This window comes from Lepidothrix coronata, unplaced genomic scaffold, assembly GCF_001604755.1.
Source record: "Lepidothrix coronata isolate B3197 unplaced genomic scaffold, Lepidothrix_coronata-1.0 Scaffold69, whole genome shotgun sequence".
NCBI lineage: Eukaryota > Metazoa > Chordata > Aves > Passeriformes > Pipridae > Lepidothrix > Lepidothrix coronata.
In genome coordinates this window covers 2,647,765-2,673,028 of record NW_016690249.1, presented here as the reverse complement: position 1 = coordinate 2,673,028, position 25,264 = coordinate 2,647,765, and the positions used below count along the sequence as shown (strand labels likewise).

Below are 25,264 nucleotides of genomic sequence, written 5' to 3'. Positions count from 1 at the left end.
GCAAAATACAGCAGCTTTGCTAGCATGAGAATGAAAGGGAGAAGGTAGCCTGAAAGCATGAAGCTAAGCCACAGCATCAAGATGCATTGCAGGTATTTCAAAAATATTAGCAGAAGGGAAAAATAAAAAACAAACCTAAAAGATAAGAAAGCAGGTAAGAATTATTTTTACACTTTGCTGCTGGATTTTATAGCAGATGAAAGACTGGGAAGGTTTGTACTTTCACATACCATATGCATAGCCATAAGTGAACATTATCACAGATAGATACGCAGCAGAGAGACACAAAGTGACCACAATGGGATGGAAGGAAACAAAAACCCTCTTGACCTCATTGTGTCAGGTGACTGCTGTAGGAAACCTTTCCTTTGAAGTACAGAAAGCCGAGATGTTATGGCACAAGCCCTGAGTTAAGCCTCTCTCAGGCTTACCCTGCCTTTGAAAGGCCACTCGCTGGGCTAGTGCCCTGTGGCGTGGCAGCCAGAGAGAAGGCAGCTGTACTGCCCAATGCACTCTGCACATCTCACTGTCACCATCAGAGGCTGTGCAAACACAGGTGTACACCTTTGGCAGGGATTCACCTCACCTCATTTTTGTCATCACCTGCATCTGAGCACTTCTCACGCAGAGGAGGGGGGAATGCCTCCAGGTCACAATTCACTCAAGCCATTTTTAATGCCCAGGTGAGAGCAAGACGAAAAGTGCCTGTTCCCCTCCACTCACCACAACGCAGAGGCTGGCACGACCATTGGAGTCAATATCCTGTCCAAATAAACTAAAGCACCAAGAGATGAGTGGGCTGGGAAAGCAGTTTGAAGTCTCCTGAGGTGCAAAGAATCTCTGAAATATAAAGGTCATCTGGAAAAGAATTAAACGGCATTTGGCTTTGAGAAGCAATGGGAGACAAGATAAAAATAGCTTTATTTCTGACAACAAGTGCTTCTGAGACACTTGATGTGTTTAATCATTTTCCATTACCTCTGACAGAAAAGATTAATTACGGAACTGCACAAAAATAGTTCAAGGAATGTTGTGACCCATGTGAATATTAAGATATGAGAGATTCTTAAACAGAGTACAAAAAGAAGATAAAAGTACAGAGCAGTACCCTTGAGTGATTTAAAGCTTAGAGACAATCTTGCAGTACTGAAGTGAACTAAAATAGTCCCTGATAACAGACTCAGAATCTGGGACACAGTGCTCAGGCGGTACTTAGAAGAAGACCAAGACACAATCATTGCCATCAAAATTGTTTTGGGCGTGCTAGAGCTAAATAAACATACAAAAGCTCCAGTACTCACACTGACCTGCAAAGTGATCTACCAGAGCATGAAACTCATGCTCTGGTTTGATAGGCCAGACTCCAATCACAATGACATATTCAAATACACAAAACATAGATACAAGGGAAAAATACATGAAGAACTTAGTTGTAATCCACAAAAGCAATCAGACAGAACTGCACAAGCAGTAGTAAACAGCACAAACCAAGACAGTAACACCACTTTGCAAAAGCTGATAATTGTCAGACAATGTGCTTAACAAGAAGGATGAAAGAAGCACCACAACTTTGAAGGAACTCCTAGTGGGAAGAATGGTAACAGTTGTGGCAAACTGAATACATCGTTAACCAGAAAAGCAGATGGAACATCAATAGATTTTAAGCCACATTCTGGTTGGAGAAAAAGTACATGGTACTAGAATCAGCAGTGAGCAAAAAAGTTTATCATAAAACTCATATAAAACTGATACATCAAAACCATATGCAGAATATATAAAACTGATAAAGCAATGCCCAGTCAGAGCACTGAAAGTAAATGGATGCTAAAAACTGAAATGCACAATATTTTTAATAGTACTGTGAAGAAGAAGTCTTCCACTATGACTCCAAATCTTTGGTTTCATGAAGGTCTGTACAGACTGGATGGAGAGGGTAAAACACAGCTGAGGAAGAAGTACAGGACTGCCTGCAGGAAGCTCTCAACTACAGAACATGGGTTCAGAAGCCAAAAGCCCCAGGATTCACAACTCTCCCCTGCATTAAGGCAGAAGCCAAATGAGGAGACTGTTGCCTCCAAAGCAAAAGCCAGAAGGACAACCAAAGTAACATATGTAACCTTCAGTGACATCAGTCTTAAAAAGAAGGAACTACTTTTGGTTAATTGCAGAATCAAAATAACTACATAAATATATAAAAGGCAAATATTTCAAATACCTTTAAGGATAAAAATTCTGGAAGAGGTACCTAATGTCAAGCATTCTTCTGTGTTTGATGTATCACCTGTTTTTCTGGTAGATGCAAATAAGGAAATCAAACACTCATCTGTGTATATTCACTCCCTCAACATACTGCTTGGAAATGCTCTTTCTACACACTGTGGAACTATGTTTGCTAACCCAGGTGTTTCACAGGAGAAACACCTCGTGGTTTAGTAGAAGCACATGAAGAAAATGGCTTTGAAAAGTCTGAGTGGTTGGCAGAAGATAAACAAACAAGAAAGGGCAATGAAAAAAAATAGTGTGTTAGAAAGAACAATTTTCTTAGCAAGAGAGAGAGGTAAACACAAATAAGACTAAATTCCATTATCAATATGTGTACCCAACAGACAGGGAAGTGACAAAAAGATTTCAACCTGCTGGGCCTAATAGAACTAGCCAAACCAACAACCCAGCTTGAAAAGATCATGAAAACAACCGACAATTTGAGAGGAAAACTATACAATATAGAACCCAGGTTACTCACTACTACTATCCCCGCATTTAAAGCACCCAGAATAGAAGCCTGATGCTCTGGTGTTAATAATTAACCCCGAATCTTATTCTGGGCACACCAGTAGATTAAAAATGAATTGATCCAACTGCTCCTGGAGATGTACTGGAATATTCTGTGTGTGACTTAATACCGAGAGTCTCCTAGGAGAAAGACAGAAAGAAATCCCTGTCATACCATACTACAAGAATATCAAATGATACTGGATTTGGCAAATTCATGTTTGTAGAGTTGCGAAAGGCTGACAGACTGGCAGTCAGAAATTATTCCTGAGGTACATGAATGTGCTGCACTAAAAGCTTCAGAATTTCACCCAGAAATAAATGGGAAGAGGTTTTTCCCCAACTAAAGTCTCAAAAAAAATTAGACTGCAGGAGTATTCATGGCAAAGTGTTTATGAGTCCTGACCACCAGGCACAGAAGCAGTAAAAATATTCCCAAACCTCACAAATAAGCTTATTGGAGTAACAACTAATTTCATGAAGATCAGGCATTTCTGATGCTCCAATCTGGCCTATCATAAAAGCAGACAGCAGGATTTACTGGGTAATGGTTGGGGTTTGAGCAATTAATTCTGTTATACCATAAACCACACCTGTCGTAGCAAAAAATGCCAGAGTCTAGTAGAACAGATTTAGGCTTTGCTGTCTTTGTGATTTTGTTATCAGGGCAAGGCTGGGGAGAATTTCCCCCTACATTTCCAGGGCAGCAGTACCGCTTTACATGCAGCTACTGCCCAAGGATTTCACTGTTCTCTAGCTTTATGCAATATTCATATCATCCAAACATTGAAAAATTTATCAGAGGCTGATCAAATACATGTAATTTCATGAACAGATGATGTATTAGCCTACTGTCAGACTCAAACACCACTGAAAGAATGAATTAAACAAATGTAAGCCATAACTTTGGTAGCACAATTCTAAGTGAACTGATGAACAGGTCAAGTGGTATATGAAAGAGAAATTAATAAGAAGCTCCTTGCTCTACAATTCACATAAGCTCAGACCTCTTCTGAGTTTTATTCTTCCCCTGGATTCTACATCTATGTTTGCATATATAGCTTGGTTATTAAGTTTAACCATTCTGAGTTTAGAACTGTGCATTAGTGACAAGAGGCTATGGAATAAGATGGAAAGTTCAAGTCAGCCCTCTAGATGGATGCAAAAAGCAGCTCATCCTGATAACCAAAGTAAACTTGAAGGTACCAGTTTTCAATCTTTGGACAACTCTTTAGATTACAATTTGACCAGATATGAATATGGAATTCTTCCTTCTTTTTCTAATCAGTCTGCAACTGTTTATGTCAGATCCAGCTGTGTTTGCATGCATACCCAATATAAAGCAATCACTACAAACTATCTCAGTATATAACCTGCCTGAAAAGTTCTTGCTCACGCACATGTAATAGAACTGACTGAAGTGTGGGATTTCGCTTATACATCTTTAAAAGGATTGCTCAAGTTTCAAAAATCACTGAAACTGTAAAGTAAATTGACTTTAATCTAGTAACTTTTGGAGTAGCTTTTGTGTGATAGTTGCAGATAATAAAGCATTCAGCTGTAATATCTGAAGTCTAGTTGGTTGTAAAACCAGCCACAAAAGCAATGATTACAGTATGCTGCAATAGCAAACAAATTACTCACAAGCAACAGCAATAAAGAAGGCAGGGTGTCACTCTTGATGGGAATCCCTCTTGTGTGGTTCCCTTCAGCTGCAGGAATTTTGAATTTGGTTCTACATCCTGTAGCTGTAATCCTACTTACATTTTTATACTTCATATTTTGCAAAACGTAGAAGCGTATTAAGTGCTGAGCAAATTGAGGAATAGCTATACCCTAGAAGAACAAAATTTGGACTACCCTTGGACCTATACATGTTATTATGAGGCCATACAAGGCAAAAAAGAGCTAATAGCTCCAAGAAGAACCACTGCTTGGTCCTGAAACATAGAAACCATAGGAAGATTCACAACATTGCTAGATTCAGGAGTAACAGCTCACAGTTCGCGGACTACTGAAAAAAAGTGATTATAGCCCAGTAAATACATTATTGCTATTGCTAGTACCAAGCCATGGGATTTATATGAACTTTATTTTGATTTAGCAGTCATGACTTACTGGTATCTGCTTTGGGTGACCATGAGTCTGTTTTAGCTGTAAACTGCTCAGTGATCAGGAGAGGAGGGAACACTTGTTGAGTGTTTTCCTCCCTTTTGCATAAAGTCGGCTCTGTGGTGGCACAGTTCTAATCCAAACGGTATCACAGGCCTACTTCTAGGCAGCAGAATCCCCACTGTTGGGGGGGGCCAACTCAGATCTGAGAGAGATCCTGCCTAAGCAGGACGTGCTCCTGACAAAAGCATATGGGTCACCGGGGATCTTTGTCAAACTTGTGAGCCAGTGCAAATGTCATGGGAATTCCACAACACAAATGGCAGAAGATATCTGTCCTCCAGCAACTGAATCCCACTCCTATGAAGCAGAAAGCAGATCCAGATCCTGACATATACCATTAGGTGTCAGAAGGGTTAATGTCCACTTGTGACCTAAGATTCCGTTGCTTAAACAGTACGATTTGGGATGCCTTGGACTATCAAGACACTTGCATGGACAGATACTACACAAGACCTCTGGAAAACCTTTGTCTTCTGGACTGGCAATTGGAGGCAAGGCAAGACACTCTAAGCTTTTTAAATGGCACATGCTTGTCAATGTGTGCAGCTTTTTTAGCCCTAGTGGCTTTTAAAGAGGTAGCCTTTTGAGTACATGAAGTTATGACTGTGAGAAGGATATATACTCTGAAACATTGCATAAGACTAAATCGAAATTCTGGAAAGATTTGGGGAAACCAAGAGGACCTAAGCTAGACTTTTTCACTCCAGAAGTTTTACATGAGCAAATCCCCGAAAGGCTGACATGCCGAATCAGAGGACCATGCAGATGGAGAAGGCAAGCAGAACTGAATGACTCATAACCTAGTGGTCTTGATGCCTCAGCTATCTGCCCACCTTTGCAACAGCACAGTGAACAAGCCAACTAACAAGTTTTCATTTATACAATGGTTATTACTAGCTATAATTCTTCCCTAATGGTATTGCTTCCATTAAGCTAGGCTATGAAAGGAAAATGTGGGAAACTGTAGGAGGAATTCAAGCCAGTTACTCAGCAAAGGCACATCTCACCAGTGAGGATACAGTCACCGGAGGAGGCAGACTTTAGTCAGACATATTTATTTTGAAGAATCACTACACTCCTCAGCAGCCACCAAGAAGATAAAGTGCAGCTGTTCAAATCAGAACTCAGAAGAGGAAAAAGAAATTCCAATGCAGGGAAAGATGAGGGGAAAAAAGATTCATAGAGGGAAGAGAAACTCTTGGGGTACAACATTTTAAAAGTTTCAAGAAAGAGATTAACAACTTCAGTTGTTGATGGAGGGACAAAATGGGGCATCCAATTTTACAGTGGAAACAAATTTTGAATCTTTCCAATTCTTCAGATTCAAGGATGATTTATGTGTATTTATCCGGTCTTTTCTACAAGCTTTTGACTATGCTGCAGTCACAGATTAAACTGGATTCAAATTATATCTCCTTTGATTTGGGAAATACATTTAGAACCTCATCCAAAGCATGCTGAAACCATGAAAATACACTTTTGAGGTATGAATAAGTCCCTTTATGTCTGTTACTAAATGCATGTTTAATGGTAGATATAAAATTGCTTTACTACAGAGATGAGTATTAACTCAAAAGTGTACACAAAGTTTTCCTGCTTTAGTCTTGTAGCCTGCAAGCAGAATGAAGTTGGACTCTCGTAGAAGAGAATACTGCAAAAAAAAAACAAAAAGCTTTTAAAATTAAATTATCTAATTCTTTATAAACACTATCTTCATATTTTTAATTATCTGTAGAAATTAAGCAGTGTTTCACCTCTTTGTAGACAAAGAATCCAACTAGTTTGTCTGACATAATATTGAATAAATGTTTTAATGTAGCTGCTAAGAAGATAAATGTTAATAGCTGATATAAAATTATCAGCTACCATTGTTTCCTTTTTGAAAGTATATATCATATTTTAACATGAAACAATATAGAATAGGGGGGTTACTACATCAATGTACTGCAATCTCAGCCTTAGCAATAAAGATAAAAAATAACAGTAAAAGACCTAAGGTTTTTTTTTACCCAGTCCTTCGAGAAATAACAAGAAAAACATTAAAAAAAAAAGCCAAAGAAAAGGAAATGCAAATGCTAACTAGCTACTCTTCTTTCAGCAATTCCTGTTTGAGCTTCTGTGCTCTCAGCACCACAGTACTAGGCACTTTCTAACCAGAATTAACATCATATTAACAGAATGATGTAGTCATAAATACTGCGTCAGCTAGACAGACTTTAAACATACTTACCACAGTCAAGTTTAGACTTTACTCTGGCAGTGTAATGCACACTTCTGGAGGCCTAGGATGTGATTTTTTTTTTTTTTTAAAGAACAACTTAACATGCTTCAGGCTTCCTTAACCAGCTCTTTGCCAGTGCACTGTTCACATTCCCTTTTGGAGAGAAAACAGCTGTCTCTTGAAGAGACAGTAACTTTGATATTGGGCTTTCTTTACATAAGAAACCCCCAAAAGATTATTTTCCCTTTGGCTAACACTACAGCAGAATGAAATCTAAGAAAATAAAAAGTGTCTAAGCTGAAGAAACCGGCACAAGTTATCTTTTGTCTACTATATCAAAGTGTAATACTAAATTTCAAATTGCTCTAGAACAAAGTATAAAGCCAGTGATATCAAGACACTTGCATGTGCATAGACTGGACTATGAATACAAAAAATTAGGTGCCTGTATATCCACCCTTTTCCTTTCCTACTGATTCCAGATATGACTAAACACATATTTTTTTCCCTTGGTCATTTTAAATATAGATACAAAAATATACGGACAAATGAAGATCTTAACACATCAGTTAACTTGCAACTTCAGGTACATTTTTTAAGCACTTTCTTTGGGGCTGGCATTTATTTTGGTATAACCACGTCTTTGGAAATTCCACCACCACACCGTGATATGCGAATATACTATCAAAGTAGAATAATATTTAAAGAAATACCTAAAGAAATTTAAAGAAATATTTAAAGAAAAGGGATTCTGGGAGAAATCCCAGTTTTAACATCAAAATGTACTAGAACAACAGAAATGCAAATTCACATTTTTGCTGTAACAGCATAACTCATCCTCCTTTGTCCAGCTACATATAGGCCAGAAAGTAGCACTGCTCTGCTTCACAGTTACCATGAGAGCAGATATATCAGCAGTTGTCAGGAGGCCACGGACACTTATGGTAATTAGGTCAATATCTAAGTGAGACAGATGCCTACCAATTAAATATTGCCTGTTTTAAGGGAAGGCAGTTGGAAGTAAAGAGTTTGAAGAGATGCCTTGTTTCTAAGAAACTAACAAAGACACAGGTATAGCAGAAACTTCCAACATATTTCCATGAATAAATCCATCAAAACAGTCTCAGAGCCACAGAGGTTTTTGTAAACTAGCTCAGTGTTCGTTAACAGTCCCACTCCCAGACAACAGACTGATCAGAGACATCTCAGGCTTAAATACGAGGAAAGGAAGAGCAATTAATCCAGTGGTTGATTTTTTTTAAAATACTCTCCTAATTTTTAGACCAGTACAAGCTCACGTAAGCAGCCAGATGGCTTACATATATTCTGGATTTGTTAGACAGAAAAGGAGATTAAGTGTACTGCTGTGTCTAATATAATTATAATATGTAGCTGATTAATTTCCATACATAGTACCTACATCTATTTAGCAAACAGTAGAGCTGAGGACCCAATATCTACAATAACCCATAGACCAGAAGACAATTAGAAGCCGGATTACACTAGGAGTGCTCCCGTAGAGCAGCTTCCAGGTTACCTTCATCCAAAACCAACCCAGCTGAGTACTTCAAAACTATTTCAGGCTACAAACCATAGTACAGCAATTTACATTTTTTCTCAAAATCAAACAGGAAAACAATCTTTGACTTTAAGAGATTCTACACAGTGCAGCAAGAGCATGACAGCCACTTTATCCTAGAGAGAAAGTTTTTCATTAGCCAACACAATGAGTATGTAGTACAAAGAATACTGAAAAAAATGGATCTAAGACAGGATACATTAAATCAGGATGACACTTCAGATACTAAAAAATTCACAGATTACACAGTTTATATGGAATCATGGTTCAATAAATGATGTTAGAAAAAGCAGAGAAGTGGGCAGTCCAGTAATTAACTAGTTGCCTGAACACCAATGAAAAGCAAATTAATGGCCTGAACTAGGGTGTGAAGGGCTTGAAGAGCCGGATGTTTTTGCTGAGACAAAGGGAGGAAAGCAGGGAGGGAAGAAGAAAGGCAGGAAGGAAGGAGGGGAGGAAGTAGAAGAGATTGCATCACATTAACTGAACTTTTCACTGAATGCTCTCTTACAAACAAACACTCCTGAAGAAGATACTCTGCATGAGACACATACACAAGTTTGTACTGTCTTACGGAGAGGAAAAATAATCTCTGCAAAAAATTAGCACTTGGAAAAAAAAGTGAGGCTCCATCTCTAGCAATCAAAACCCACATTACTCATACTACTTGATCTAGTTATAGACAACAAGTATATCCTCTCCTAGTGTTCTTGCTCAGGTAAATAAGCCATGTTCTAGCAAGGCAATTCCTCATCTCTGCTGGAAACATCACCTGATACAGACTAGAAACAAATGTGTCTTTGTCACAGCTGGATTATATTGGCATCTGATGGTCATGCTGTGATCAGCAAGTTCTCATAAGAAAAAAATTCTGGAGTCTTTCTGTTCATCTGTTTATCTTGATTATCCTTTGCACTGGCACTGTTTCTTCAGTTTAGCTAATGCTCTAAATAGTACAATCCGAGCCTGTGCCAAGGCATGGGAGTTAAAATATGTTAAGAAGTTCAGCTGTGAACTGCCCTTGAGCCTGATGCTTCTAATTTCACTGTAGCTTACTGTGATATTTATTTCAGCAATTTCCTAGCTACTGCTGAAAATTCTCTTCCTCCTCACCACCATTTCAAGGGTCCTACTGAAAATAGAGATTGATTACATTTATCATATTTTCTTTTTCTAGATAATCAATTATCGCAGAAAGCTATCAGATGGGTCTGGCTCAACTTTAATAGTGTAAATTCATAGTGTTTTCTGTCCACTGCACCTGTAGTTATTTACATTTATTTAGCCCTCATCCCCATTAACCTTTCCTGTCTATGAATCCCAGTGCTCAATGTGACCACCTTTCTTGAGAGATCTGGCAAACAGCATTTTGGAAGATCCTTTTTTTAACTCTTACCTGTTTCGCCACCTGATGGCTGTTGTCTTTCCTTATGCTATTTTTACATAGGTGACTGGAGGATATCTGTGTTTTGTTCTAAAATAATAAGGTTTTTCATTTTGGAGACTGAATGCACATTTTAAATTTTTTGCTTATCATAGCCAGTAAATACCTACTGTATTACTTACATTGAAATGAGGTTCAATAGCTTCCTTGGAGAAAATTATGGGGCCCTAAAGGAAAGAGGTATTTTTTTGTTTCTAGACAGAGGCAGACTGTGACAACTAGTATATGGTTTGCATCTGCATATCAGTTCCAACTAGTGGGGGAAAGACTATGTTAATTTTAAAGTTTTTAACCTTTTTTTTTTTTTATGTTTTAAACTGTATTTTCCAAGGACTGCTCTCTTTACATTTTTGAAAAAAAACAAATGTTTTCAACATACTCCAGCAGTCACAGTGGGTCAGCAGTAGCTGACTGGCAAAAGGGAGTGAAGAGCCACAGGATGTGGCTACTCAATGTCCATGATATCTTACATGGGACATTGCTGTTGCTTGCTCTGGCTTTACAGGACCATCCAGGTGCTACTGACCAGCCTTGCAGGGGGGAAGCTAAGCTGCTTTCCTGTGTCAGAAGACAACTCACCACCCAGGAAAACCAGGGGAGAGCATGAAATATAGGTCTTCCTCACAGACAAGCCTGAAATAAGGGAGACTCAGGTAAAATTTGCATATGATCCAGACCCTATGTCAGAGCCTGAGAAGTCACAGCAACACAAAGCACCCGTCATCTGCCCCACCTTTTTAGACTCTCATTAGAGTAAGGGTAAAAAGTCTGTCTACAAAAAGTCTGGGTTTGAGTTTTTCACCACAGGTTTGCCTATAACCCGACAGACAGAAATGGGACAATTACTGTATTTTTTGGTCATAGGATGACAGACACTATGCTCACTACTCTTCGTTACTTCCAAAAGGACCCTAAGACAGCAAGCTGAAATGTAGATGTCTCTGGTTAACATGTCCTAAAATTATCTCATGTGACTGCTCTCCTCTATGTTCACTTCCACAATGTGCAAGGGAGATGGCTGCACTGTGATGAAGCATCTACCTAGCAAAGCACATGCATTGCATTTCTCCATCTTCACCCAGCCATCACCAGCCCTCATGCAGCACCGCTGTATGACCCTGGCACCCACCACTTCAAATCACACAGATCTACACCAAAGGATTGCAGGCAGATAAGGACAGCTTAGTCCATGTCTTTACTCACTAGTTGTGGTGCAGAGCCAAAGTACACACAGCTCCACCCCTGGTCAGCCTAGTGGACAGCTGGCTCAGAGCTGGAGAACAAGTCCTAGCTGCTCTTCCCTCTGGGATCACTGGGAATGCTGCCAAACCACTTTAGGAGAAATATCTTTACGCTAAACCACATTTTATAATGGTTATTGGGAAGTCAGCTATTGCAAGGCCAAGCAGATGCCAAACTGTGTCTCAGAGCTGATGCAAACACTGCCTGGAAGACAGCATGATGATGATGCTTCTAAACTCTGGGGCAGGAGTAATCTTCCATGCTACAGCCTCACTCAAAGTAGCAGAATGCCCTGCTGCTGTCAGCTGTAACTCGGGGTGGACATGAACCCCAGGTACTTTAACCTTGTTTTTTCAGCTGTTGGGTATCATTTGCTATTGATAATCTTTGCAGATTGAAGACTGCCCCAGTTGTACCCACAAATTATTTCCGTGCTATACATGAAGCTGAATGTGGGGACTCTGCAGGCTGTAACCTCCATCCAGCTCTCCTACTAGCACCACGAAGAGGAGCTTGAGAGCTACGGGCCAACTGACAACAAAACCTATCATTCTGTATTGGCCATATCCACCCTTGGTTAGGCATACTGGTTTTCTCGCATGCTCTCCTGTGTTCTCAATCTGGATGAGACAAGCTGATAAAAAAAATTACTTGCATATCTCACAGACTACTCTTCAGTTAAAGCATCCATTTCACAGTCAACCAAAGAAAGACCATTTTTTCATCTAGCATAGGTATTTTATCTGTATCCAAAATACCATGTTATGCTACAGGTGAAATAATCTATATTTTTTTCAGCATTTACATCAACGGTGTCATTCCACCAGTGCAGAACTACAACAGTTTCATTGGCCACACTCCAGAATGGCACCTACTGTCTATCTGTCTCCTGGACATATTCTAGCCTTTGAAGATTTTGAGACACAAAACTGAGACTCTGGGCTGGTGCTTCCCAAACCTATACACAGTTACTGCACAAAACAGTAGTGAATTGTTCAGTGGTGGGATCGATTATAAATCTTACCAGAAACATAACGCGGGGACTAAGAAGGCACTTTTTTCTTACTCTTGTAGTAAGTAGAACATAAGAATCACTGCAACAGGTGATAAGTAGAACATAAGAATCACTGCAACAGGTGAGGCTGTCCAATTCATCTCATTACCACTGAAGCAGTTCCAGAAAAAGGTGCTTTAGAGAAAAATCTTCAGCTGCTTTCACCAGTCACTCAAAAATCTGGCATTACTTTACTACATAACAAAAAATTGAGCCTGCCTGGCAGCTTGTCATTGTTACTGTTTCTATCTTATGTCCAGTGTCAGTGTTTGTGCCACAGCAAGACTTACTCTCTGACAGTTAACAGTTTATTTTGGTAAATTACGTATTTGACACACCAATTAACTCTCTTGTCTCTCTATACCTCCCAGTATAATTTTTTCCCCTTGACACTGAAATATCTCACTCAGGCATTTCTGCATGTCCTCAGGTCTAGAAAATGCTAGTACCCCACAAGTCTTTCCAGACCCTCCCAGGTCCTTTCCCACACTGGGAACATGCTGCTCCAATGTATGTTTGACCTTTTCCTAGTTCTCTCTCTCTTTATAGTTCAGTGTTCCATACTCACTTCATTCCTAAAAAAATATTCCCCAGAAGCACTCATACAAAGTGAACAGTCCCTCAGCCAAACATGGAAAGGAGATATATTAATCATCCACCTTAGTTGCCTGCAATATTGTAGCCTTTAGCCCTAAATGCTACACAATAATATCTACTGTATGCCCCCTCCTGGAGAACATAAGGCTCCAGAGAGACATTTTAACACCTTCAAGTGCCTAAAAGGGGCCTACAGGAAAGCTGGAGACTTTTCACAAGGGAATTTAGAGATTGGACAAGGGGGAATGGCTTTAACCTGAAAGGTTTAGATCAGATATTCGGAAGAAATTCTTCACTATGGAGGTGGTGAGGCACCGGACAAGGTTGCCCACAGAAGCTGTTGATGCCCCATTCCTCAAAGTGTTCAAGGTCAGGCTGGACAGAGTTTTGAGCAACCTGATGCAGTGAAAGGTGTCCCACATGTAGAAGCCTAGAAGATAAGTTGTGGACTCTCTGACTTTTGTCATTTCTTTCTGACCACGAGCATCTATGAATCTTGGGTGTTCCCTTCCCCTTAAGGGTAGGATGCCACATCAAGGCACTGGGGTTGGAATTAGATGATCTTCAAAGTCCCTTCCAACACAAACCCTCCTATGATTCTGTGATTCTATGTTTGTGGCATTATGAGCCAAAAAGCAAATCCCAAGATATTTAACACAAGAAAAAAACCACCAAATGCTCCAGATGTCATCATGAGCCACAGGAATAAAACAAGAAAAATCAAAGACATTACCACAATCCTAAACCCTTGCAACAGAAGGCAAAATATATAGGTAAAATGCCTTAATTATCCTGGGAGTCTGGCCATGGCACGGAGAAAGGGAAAAAAAGAGGCCTAACGAGAAATATAACTGTTCCTTAATAATTCAAATTCTTTCCTGACCACCAGTCAAGAGCCCACAAAACCAGATCCCACAGGCTGGTACCAGTATGGCATTCAGACCTACACTCATCCCCTCTGGTTTCTACAAACCTACTCCAAATTACCAGTAACATGGGAAACATTACTCTCCAAAAGATTCCAGTTTGGGTAAAGTGGGACTGGTGTGGTTAAGGGTTCTCGCCTTTCATGGCTTAGTGTTACAAAGATAACCATTTCACCACCAACCAATTTTGAAGCGGCCTCTATTTCACTACCCTAAGCTGGGCTGTTTCTGAGCTGCCCTGTGCCACAGTTCGCTGGTTCTAATATTCAGAATCAGAACGACTGTGCCAATTCGATGCTGCTTTTATTAGAATTTTTCCCCCTTTCAAGCAACTGCCTCCTTTGAGTACCACTTTTCTCTTCACCAGAAATAGTAAAGAGGAGCAGGATAAATGACTGAATAATTACAGTTTCACAGAAAAGTGGCACAAGCAGCCCAGCTACAGATACGAGACATGGAGTAACCACTACAGTGCAAGAATTCTGTCCTGACAGCTCTGTTTTATTTCTTTCATCAAAGAAGAAAAAGCATCAATCTGCAGCTTCAATAAGTCAGTCGTATTGCAGCAGGTTACACAGCAATTTCACAAGGGTAAACTGACCCAATTTGAAGCACTGGGCACTCATCCAATGAAAGAATACAGAAGGCAGAGTGTGAAATGACTGACTGACTCAGTATATCAAAATGAAATTTTTCAGTATCACATTAAAATGGAAGACTAAGACTTTTCACAGCAAAATAAAAATAAAATTATTGATTTTTATTTCCCCTAGTTCTCAACTTTTTGTGGAAAACTGAAGTCTCTCAAATATTTTAATTTCAATGAATCAGCAAATTCCAGTTCAAAGGTTTTAGATCTTTCTGACTTGCTCTAATTACATTATATTAGTTTGTGAATTCAGGAGGTATTAGGAAGATTAGAAAAAGCTAGCTGATATGACAGAGAGGTATGAAGAAAAAAGGATTTTTTTTTTTCCTGCTAAGCATATAATTAAGATGCAAAACTGCAGCTGAATCATATTCCCACAGCTCTGTTCTCTTCCCTGCACGATATACCCCAATATTCTCTTCTCATTCAAAACAAGAGGCATGTTCATGGTTGGGATGGGAAGTAGGATGATAAACAGAGTTCAAGAGCTCCTTCAGTGTATTTCCAAGGTCTTACACTTTGTATGCAGAGATGCTGCTTGAATATGGGAACGCACATTTTCTTCAAGACAAGAGGAATACATCTGTTCAACTTGCTAATGTACTGAAGTGCTTGAAAGTGACAGGCTTCCCCAAAAAGCAATAGGAAAAATCAATTCTCACTTATTTTCCTTAAGCTCCTTTGAGAAACCCAGACTTAATGTAGCATCCCTCTTTTCTTTTGCAGACTGCTCAGTGTTCCACACTCCCAGTACTGGTACCATTGTGGGGACAGCAAGTGGACATCATAAGTCAATGCAGACTTCTTGAATTCCCCCCATCCTTGTGAATCATGGTCTGTGATTTCCTTAAATCCCCAGTCAGCTTCCTCAAATAAATTAATATAACATTTATTAAAAAAAAACCACACGGAATGACTCATCCATGGGGACTCCAGGCCATCTCATTTCACATCAAGTTTAATTTCCAACACTAAATATACACACAAAAATACAGTATTGTCCCACAGATCCAGCTTCTGCATTCCCACTTATTGCCAGGCACCCCCACATCTCACCAGATCCTCATGCATTGTCTGTTTTCATAATACTCCTCTTTCCTATCACCTCACATTTCATTAAGGACTCTTTCTGGCTGGGCTTTCGCCTCGTGATGGCACATGTACTGGTGACGGACATTCTGTTGTGGTAGCCCTTCTCTCCACCAGCATTGTTTGTACCCAAGTTAACACTTCACTACAACAGGAAAAGAAATGAAGAATTAAAGAAGCACTGCAGAAAGTATGTCATCACTGTACAGTCAGGAGTCAGTTGAACATTCTTTTCAAACATGAGGTCAGAATTGTTGAACTGAATTTTAAACAAACTGTCATTACTTAAAAAATAAAAAATTAAAAATGTTAATAAATAAAACATTTTAAAAAAATCACTCAGCCTGACAATGCAATATATTCACAACCTTTCTCAAAGGAAAAGACATGCTGCATAATTCTACCATTTCCATACACATTTGAGTTAAGGAACCATAATTAGAATAATTAATCAATAACTAAGTTCCACAGTTCCATGCCTGCAGCAAAAAATTATTTTATTTCTTAAAATGCTGAAAGTTAAAAAAACAAATTAAGTAAACTTTGCCCTCAGCTCTGAAAAACAAGTGATGCAGTGGAGCTACTATATATTCAAGAGAACGAGAAAAAAGCTGACTGAGAAAAGGCATTGGAAAATCACTGTGAACTCCTACCAGAACATGTGACCAACAGCTATAAGTTTATCCCCTTTCCCCACCTGACCATTTGATGTCTTTTCTAGAAGCAAGATCAAAACAAACAGATCCTACTGTCTTCCCAACTGTAAAGCAAATAGCTTGTAAAATATAATCCCAGTGATACCAACATTTTCTAGCCTTTAGTAAGGGCATTAACCGATTACCTACAAAAGGATTCCTGAGTTGACTTTTGGACTCAAAAAATTGAAAGGCATTTCCATAGTATAACCTCTCCTGGACAATTTCAAACTATTCAGCTGTCTTTACAGGTGTGCTAAACTGACTAAAACAAAAGTCAAATCTCAGCTGTCAACATGAGACCTCAAATACAAGTAACAAAATTATCATGTGCAGACCGAAGTGAAAGCTCCCTGGAAATGTGGATGCCTCCCTGTCAGCTCACCACTTGCTGAAGAACATGTCACAGGACGTCTTGCAGCATTCCTTGGACTTTCAGCCTCCCAGGCTGGCCAGATCCTGATACATGCAAAAGCCCCTGTGCTTTCTGCATGCAGATATCAGAGAGATCCAGCTGTCTGTGGTTCCAGTCCCTTGGTTCCTATACCAGCTGTTGTAAACAGCATCTGCAAAGATTTCAGTAACTGGGAGAATTTAGAATATAGGTTGGTTTGTTTTTTGGGGCATGCTTGTGGGGGCTTCTTTTTAGAATCAAAACAAAGCTAAACATTAAACTTTTGCAGTTCTCCATAACACAGAATGCTCTTTCTTTTCAAACTAAACACATAAAAATGAAGCAATACAAATGTGCTTCAACATGGCCAAATCCAGAGGTTCTTAAAATGCTTTTTCTTACTCCAGCATGCATGTCGAAGGACGTTCCCTGACAAATCTCCAGGGAGAAATACCAAAAACTTAACAGGCCAGACTTTTTATGAGTGCTTTGTGCTATCAGATTCAACTTAAAGCTACCACAGCAAGCCAGAAGTTGTCATTACTGATATCCTAAACAAGCTACTTACTGTTAATACAGATTGGATTTAATTTCCTTCATTGAACTATGTTCTCAGAATTAAATCATGCCATATATCATTCTGTTATCAATTTGCAAGCAAAGAGGAAGAATACACGTTTACTGGTACCTCCTCTGCCACCAAAAGCATCACATCTCTTTTCTCAAACTGCTCCAGCTGTCTTAAAAGATTTTTGTTCCTACCATTAATACTGAAAGGCCATTACAGCAGCTCTTTCCTGCAAAGCTATCCAAGACTTCTAAGAGTCCATCTAACTGTATTGATAAAGAACTTTTATCTTTGTGTGTGTGTGTGTGTGTGTGTGTGTGTGTGCATATGCTCTTTCGAGTCTCAATTTTCATCCAGTCATGTTTATGTCCAGGAGTATTTACAGAGTGCATCAGTGTGAATCTAATTCCTTCCCTTCCTATAATTCATCTCCTACTCATCCCATTTTACTGAAGGCTCCAATCCTTTGCCATGGCCAACATCACTCTCTCCTTTTGTGCTTTGTTATTCTTCCTTCTTGACAACTCACCTCTTTTTGCTTACATATTTTCTCTCAGGTGAAGCAATCCATCTCCTCCTCCAGCAGCTAGTCTCTTTTTTCACGGTCATGTTCTATGAGTCACTTTGTCCATCAGAGATCTGTCCAGTCTTCATTTCAGTAATTTCCTAAACATCCTGAGATGTTACCTACAACCATATTCTTCTGTTCCATTCTTCTGATTTAATCTAATATCAGCATTCACAGTTTTACCTGCAACACTCTTCTATATGCTTTGGCAGGCAAATATGCAAGCATAAGTAGCTTTATTTAATACTAAAACCGGCAACACACATCCTATAATTGCTAGAACCTGTCATAGGGTCATAGATTCACAGAATGGCTTGGGTTGGAAAGGACCTTAAAGATCATGTAGTTCCAACCTTCCTGCCATGGGCATGGACACCTTCCACTAGATTAGGTTGCTCAGAGCCCCATCCAACCTGGTCTCAAAGCAAGAGTTAATAAATGTGGGGAGCAAAGCTAAGGTAGTTAGTTTTAGTCATATTTAGTCATATTCTGATTTAATTTGTCCCAAATCAAGAAAGATCGGAATCTGACCTTCTAGAAGGTGGATATGTGATGAGTGAAACAACTTTCTCTTACGTGACAAAGTATTTCTTCCTTACAGAAGACAACACTTTCAGCAGAAAGGACTGTCTCTGCACTTTCAACCTGCTGACGATTGCAGAATAGAGGTTTCATGTGAAAAGCTCTAAGAGCTCCTAGCTTTCAGTCTAAAAGGAAAGGCAGGCACTAAAAAAGGGTGAACTATCTTGAAATAAAATACACATTTCAGTCTGCAAAATTGAAGCTAGACTTTATTTTCCAGGTCCCAAGTGCAGGTAAGAATTAAGCCCATCAACTAATTACCTTTAAGTACTAGAAACCATGCATAGAAACAAGGTGAAATGGAAAAGTTTGTCAAAAAAAAGGAATGCACAGTAACACGAGTTCTATCACACAATTTACTTAAGATTCCTCAAAACTACAACAAATACAGGATCTCTTCTGCTTGAGGAAAGAGGTTGAAGGGGAGAACCAAGAATATCTCACACTTTATGAGGCTTTATTAATGCACAATGAAACAGTATCAAGGAGTAGACAGCTTTACACTCATGTACCCAGTGAGACTTTATCAGATGTGAATTTTATGTCACCGATCTAAATGCTCTTATCTGTATCAACCTGCTGTTAACCATTATCTTTCCAGCACTGAGCAGAGCCCTGCCCAATGTGAAAAGCGTGCTATTTAAAAAAGAACCATACTAGACTGCTTTGGCTAGGAACCAGAATTATCACCTAGGTACCTCCAGCAACAGCTACTGTAACAATTAAAAATCAGGCATGTGGCACTTAAAATGAGACATGAAAACACAGATTTGGGGCTGCCAATAGAATTTAGCACTGAGATTCCTAGCTATAAAGCCACAACTATTAAACACTAAAAACCTCATCATGAACACAGACTCTCAAGAAATCCTCATCTTCATAATAAACAGGAAAAGAACTGAGGTGGGACTTAACATACCTAGAGGCTTCACCTGGTTTTCTTCCACACAGAGAACACAAATTCTGCTTCCATACCACTTTAGTGTAGTCTTTCCAGATCCTGCCTGTTGAGCTTTAGTAAGATTTCCTATAATCTCTACAAAGTTTTTCAAGGTATAGAACCCCTACACTTCTTACATTTTACTTTCCTTGCAGTCCTGATATTTCTGTATTTCTGTAACTAAAAGTCAAAGTACCCTGTAAAGATAACGAACTGCTTTTTTTTGTTACAGTGCAATATTTGAAAACAACAAGGAGAAAACAGCAAGGAAAAAGTTACAGATACTATCTTTGGAGCTAATTTTAATAAAATGCACCTCTTTGAAACCCAAATTCCTCTGTTTAACACATTTTAAAATGAAAAACAATTCATTGCTTTTTCTTTTGATGATTAAAGCTTGAAAAAGGTTCACTATAGCTTTTAATATAATTTGTAAACATAGTATAACCTTTGGTAGCTACTGGCACAGAAAACTGCAGCATCAGATGTAAACTTGCACTATGGTTTGACTGCACTTCTTTGTCATCTCCGACACTTGAAAGATACCTGATTCAAATAAATTATATTAGAATAATCACTACTGTAAATATATACTACCCAACTGATACTCAAAACCAGAGCAGAACCAATTTCTTCTTTGAATTAGGTCCTAAGAAAGAAAAAATAGAAAAAAATACTATTACTTAGAATTATTCCTCCTTTTTCCTAAAAATTCTGTATGTGTTCACAACTATATGTTACTTTCAGGAAAATCCCAAACCACTTCACTTGCACTGAGTGAAAATTTGAAGGTCGTCTGAATTTTGAAAGAAACAATACGCACCAAGAAAAGACCACTCTCCTATGCTGAAATTACTGATACTTTATTAGGTTTAGCACTGAAGGTCAACAAAAGAGTACTTACCTTTTGTTTTGGAAAGAGTTTTGGAATAGAAATCAGTCTGTTGCCATGTGACTGGTTTCCAGGCAGCAGTTCCACTCACTTCTTCAGGGAAACGACGTGTTCTTCTGTTTTTGCAAATGCTGTTTATATTGAGTAAATCCAAGTATGTTCAACTCAGACAACATACTGTGAACCATTAATGAAAAAAACGCATTTGCAAAAACCAGAACATAATACACTGACCTCTCTCAACTCCTGCCTAGAGAAAGAGATGCATTATATACATGACAGATTGTTGGCATTACATTTTCTGGCTGTTGACTCAAGAGAATGCCAACTTATATGAAATATACTTGATCCATTCCATTTATTTGGTGAATAAACATGTACCATTTCCTTCATTTCTTACCACATTTGAAGGGCTTAGACATCAAAAGTGACAAATGTCAGTAGAAATAGTATAAATGGGTGAAATTTTCACTGAAAACTGATCAACATCCCTCAACAGCACACCAAGGATGCATTAATAAAATCTTTTTTCTTATGAGATTTTTACACTATTTTTACTTGCTCCTGTTTATTTAAAAGTGTCTCTTACTCTGTCCAATTAGTAACTATTATGATTCACTTAAGGAAGTTCAGAAAAACTAAAGGTAATAAAAAAATTCAGTACAATATGATGAAATCCATTCAAGCTAAATTCGAACATCATTACCTAGACCAAACTTTTCGCTAGCCCTGAACTGAACAACTTAAATTGAATCAAAGTCTTATTTGATTATTTCTTCAGATAATAAATACGTCACTCAGAAAGACAGAGCCCAAAATCCACATTTATATCTGTCAAATTTTAAAGAACTTATAGGAAATTATTTTGCCTTTTAGCATAATTAAGATCCAGTAAAATAAATCAGAAGGCATCATCTTTCACTAGCTTTAGCTTTCCACTTCTGCGAGTCTTTGGTTTGAACATATGCTGAGAGAAGACACTTAAAAGTGCATATTTTAAATAAGGGAAGAAAAGTCAGAAAACATGCATATTAAGAGTTGGTCTGCTCATTTGCTAAGAATCAAACATTTATGACAATACATTTTATCTTTAAAAAATCCAAATATGTTCTGCAAGCTCAGTGTCCCTGGAAAAAAAAATAAAATATAAGACTGACACAGAGAAGGAAAAAAATGATTAAGAAGAAACTTGGAACCAGACTTTTTTGGTAATGTAAGACAGAAGCTGCAAAAGGTTAGGCAACTGAAAGGGGATTTTCTTTGTGCGGATGATACAACCACATCTTTTCTGGTAGGTCTATTAGGACTGTATCTTCCAGCAACACCATCTGGTGCTGCACACATCCTGTAGCTTATGTGATAGAGCAGTACTACTGTACACCCTGCTGACCCAAATCAAGGCTGTGCACACTCCTGAGAAACGAACAAACTCACCTACAAAACTATATGCAACCCACAGACACACATTAAAAAACATCATTCAAGTTGCAGTCAATCACTCAAGAACTATGTAAGATGAATTTAATTTGTGCGTGGAAATGTAATTCATTCTTTACCATGTACGGCAGAACTTAATCTTTCCTTACACAATCACATACACTTTATCTACGGATATCAGGATGTGAAGAAGCCGCACTATGTAGCTTCCTACTTCATTGCTTCCACAAGCTGAAAGGTCTAATATCAATAAGCTACGGAGATATAAGAAGGAAAAGGTGACTTTCAGTGTTAAAGCTGTTCTCTCTGCTGGAGAGTTAGGCTCTACCTCTGCCTCTACTGAGGACTCCTGCCCAGAGGAGTCAGAGATGAGAGCATCTCTGCATATATTGCATGTCCCTGATCTTCTCTGTAGGTGAGTTGAGATTTGGGCATCTGATCTATAGAAAAGCTGTAACTATAATATAACTCACCAATAGGCTAAAAAGATCACATGCCAGGAGAAAGGTACTATCAACCAGTGAACACTTTAGGTCTCAATTACATCTGTGTTTCAGTTCCTCATTCATGAAACATGGGAAAAAAACCCTGATACCATGCCACCTTACACTGTGCGTAAAAGGTCCACTAATGTGAAAATCCTGACGGACAATCACCAGGACAAAACTAATAGTAAGGTTCTGTCACTAAACCTATCATTAGTAGACCTTCCTGGTTTAATTATACTTTTTACATGGTGTAGGCAAGTCTGTGGCGCAGTTTCTCATTTGTTAAGTAGAAAAGTACCTTCCTTCACAGAGCTTTTACAAGAACAAGCCTATGCTTGAGATTATGAGGGACTCCGATACTATGATGATGCTGAATGTACTCAAGCAGGAAACATGGTCACATACACACCATGGTAACTAAACGAAGAGCTTAAAGTTTTCAGGACCAGGAATTTAATCTGAAATTTTACCAACATTTTTCCCATCTATATTTTTCCTTTGGCTTATGTGTAGCACTAAAGAATGAAAAAGTAATGCAGGGAAGTGGCAAAAAGCCAAATAAGGCATGTGTTGTTTTCTTGGTGTTCATGTCTAATATACAATACTCATTAGCATACAATTCCTGCCAGTAAGTGTACACTGAGCAGATGGACATTAGCGGAGTTTGTGAATGGGTATTAAGGTACAATAGCTCCTGCTTTAAGGGCCACACCATTCCAGCTATACTGAAGCCTTTCACCTGTCGCTGGAAGGATTTCTGCACAATTAATTCTTCCTGAGAATCCACAATGGTTTCTCCCAGCAAATACTACATACACTGACAAAAATATAGCAAACTACTTATGCCACTTACTAGACTAACTGGGGAACTGAAGCTCTCTTTTCCCAAAAAGTGTTCATACTCAAAAAACTGCACACTTCGCCAAGAAAACGTCTCTAAAACGTTTTAGCCACCTCTAACATACATCTCCATTAACTCAGTAAGACTTTTTTATCAAATACATGAATGCCCTGTACAGTCTTATTTATTAAGCATTTCCACCTTAGAAATCCAGCACTGGACTGGCACAGCCAAGTGCATCCCCTCTACACCCCAGAAGGGCAATCGAACTGCTGGCATCAGGATTAAACATTTCTGCAAAATACAGAGTGCTTTAACTCTGCACCTTTCCACCAACTCAAAATAAGCATAGCTACGAAGTTCCTGTCTCCCACCTCTGAGTTTTGCCATCCTTTGCCCATAGATCGGCTGCCCGTACTCTGTCGGGTGCATTGATTTGTCTTCCATGCCAGTGGTCAACCAGGGGACAGGTCTGCCAACGGGGAGGGCAAAGGGTGGCCTCTGTACCCTCCCCCTTGGCACGGCCTGGGGGCCAAGGAGCTGCCAGGGCCCTTCCCACCACCCATCATTTACCTGGAGCAGGTGGTGGGCCGCCAGGTATCCCAGGCGCGGGCCTCCCTGCACTCCAGGCGGCAGTCGCCCCGTACCGTAGCCGTGCCAGGCCACCACGTAGGGGTTGTCCATGGTCAGCCAGTAGCGCACCTGCCCGCCGAAGTGCCGGAAACAGAGCTCGGCGTAGTCGTGGAAGAGCTGGGGCAGGACGGGGCTGGCCCAGCCTCCGAAGGCGTCCTGCAGGGCCTGCGGCAGGTCCCAGTGGTACAGGGTGACGACGGGCTCGACGCCGACCTCCCGCAGGCGGAGCAGCAGCCGCCGGTAGTGCGCCAGCCCGGCGGGGTTGGCGGGCGCCGTCCCATTGGGCAGCAGCCGGGACCAGGACAGCGAGAAGCGGTAGTGGGAGACCCCCAGGCGCCGCAGCCCCTCGACGTCGCGGAAGACGTTGTTGTAGCTGTCGCTGGCCACGTCGCCGCCCACGGGCCCCGGCGGGGCGGCCCCCGGCGGAGTGGCCGGGCGGTGGGCGAAAGCGTCCCAGACGGAGGCGCCTTTGCCGCCCTGGCGCCAGCCGCCCTCCGTCTGGTAGGCGGCGCTGCCCGCGCCCCACAGGAAGCCGTCGGGGAAGGTGTCGTGGAGGAAAAGCTGGTCTTGCGGGTAGGGCAGCCGGGCGAAGCGGGACCAGGTCCCCGCGCCCTGCCCCGGCGCCCCCCGTCCCGGCCGCCCCAGCAGCAGCAGCAGGAGCACGGGCAGCAGCGGTGCGGCGAGGGCCATGCTCCCGGCGGGGCTCCGCGACGGCAGCGCTCGCCTCCCACCTCCTCGCAGCCCCGTTTTATCTCACCTCGCCCCCCCTATCCCCCACGCCCCGGTGGGCACGGCCATTAATAATTACCTCGGAGCTGCCGCCTGCATCCTTCCCGGCCGGTTCCATCGGGGAGAGCTCCCGCTGGGCAGGAGATAGGGGGTGAGACGGGGCGGGCGGGAAGGAAGCGGGGGGAAGCGGGGCGTGGGATCCTCGGGGAGAGGTGGACCCTCTCTTGCCGTCGGGTTCGCCTCTGTGTGCCTCCACGGCCCTTAGGGTGAAGATTCCCGTCCGCGGGCGGCAGGCGCAGCCCCGCAGCCCTTCACCTGCCCCGCCGGGCGCCCGCACCTCGCTGTGGCTCCTGTGACCCCTCGGAGGAGGGACCGTCGCCGCTGCCCTGCACCCTTTCCCTGAATTGGCTTTTCGGAGGAGCCTGCGGAAAGGCTCGACGGCTGGATCCGTTCTCTCTGAGGGGCTGAGCGTAGCCCCCTCCCGTCCCCCGCTGCAGTGCCGCCGTCAGGGAGTCTGGGGTCCCTGCGCCGGGACAAGGGGAGGGAGCGATTCGTGGGGCTGGAGGGAAAAGGCAAAGAAATAAAAACGATTTTCCCTTCACTCAGTATTTCCGTCGTGCTTCCTTGGCAAGACACATGGCGCTTGCGATGTCTCATGTAACAGTAGTTGCAGAGAAACTCGTTGTCCAAGGACATCATGCACTCATTCCTCCCCGCCTCCTCCCGGGGAATTCGTGGGCTGTCACCTC

The 25,264-nt window shown here is 40.9% G+C and overlaps 1 protein-coding gene across 1 annotated transcript in view; it reads right to left on the bottom strand.

Moving 5' to 3' along the window:
* The window catches only part of KL (klotho), a 48,650-nt gene extending 24,174 nt beyond the window's left edge, over positions 1-24,476 (bottom strand). Inside the window, exon 1 of the mRNA XM_017818539.1 lies at positions 23,727-24,476. Within this exon, the coding sequence (XP_017674028.1) occupies positions 23,727-24,476 (750 nt within the window). The remainder of the gene's footprint in view (positions 1-23,726) is intronic.
* Between the last annotated feature and the right edge of the window lie 788 nt (positions 24,477-25,264).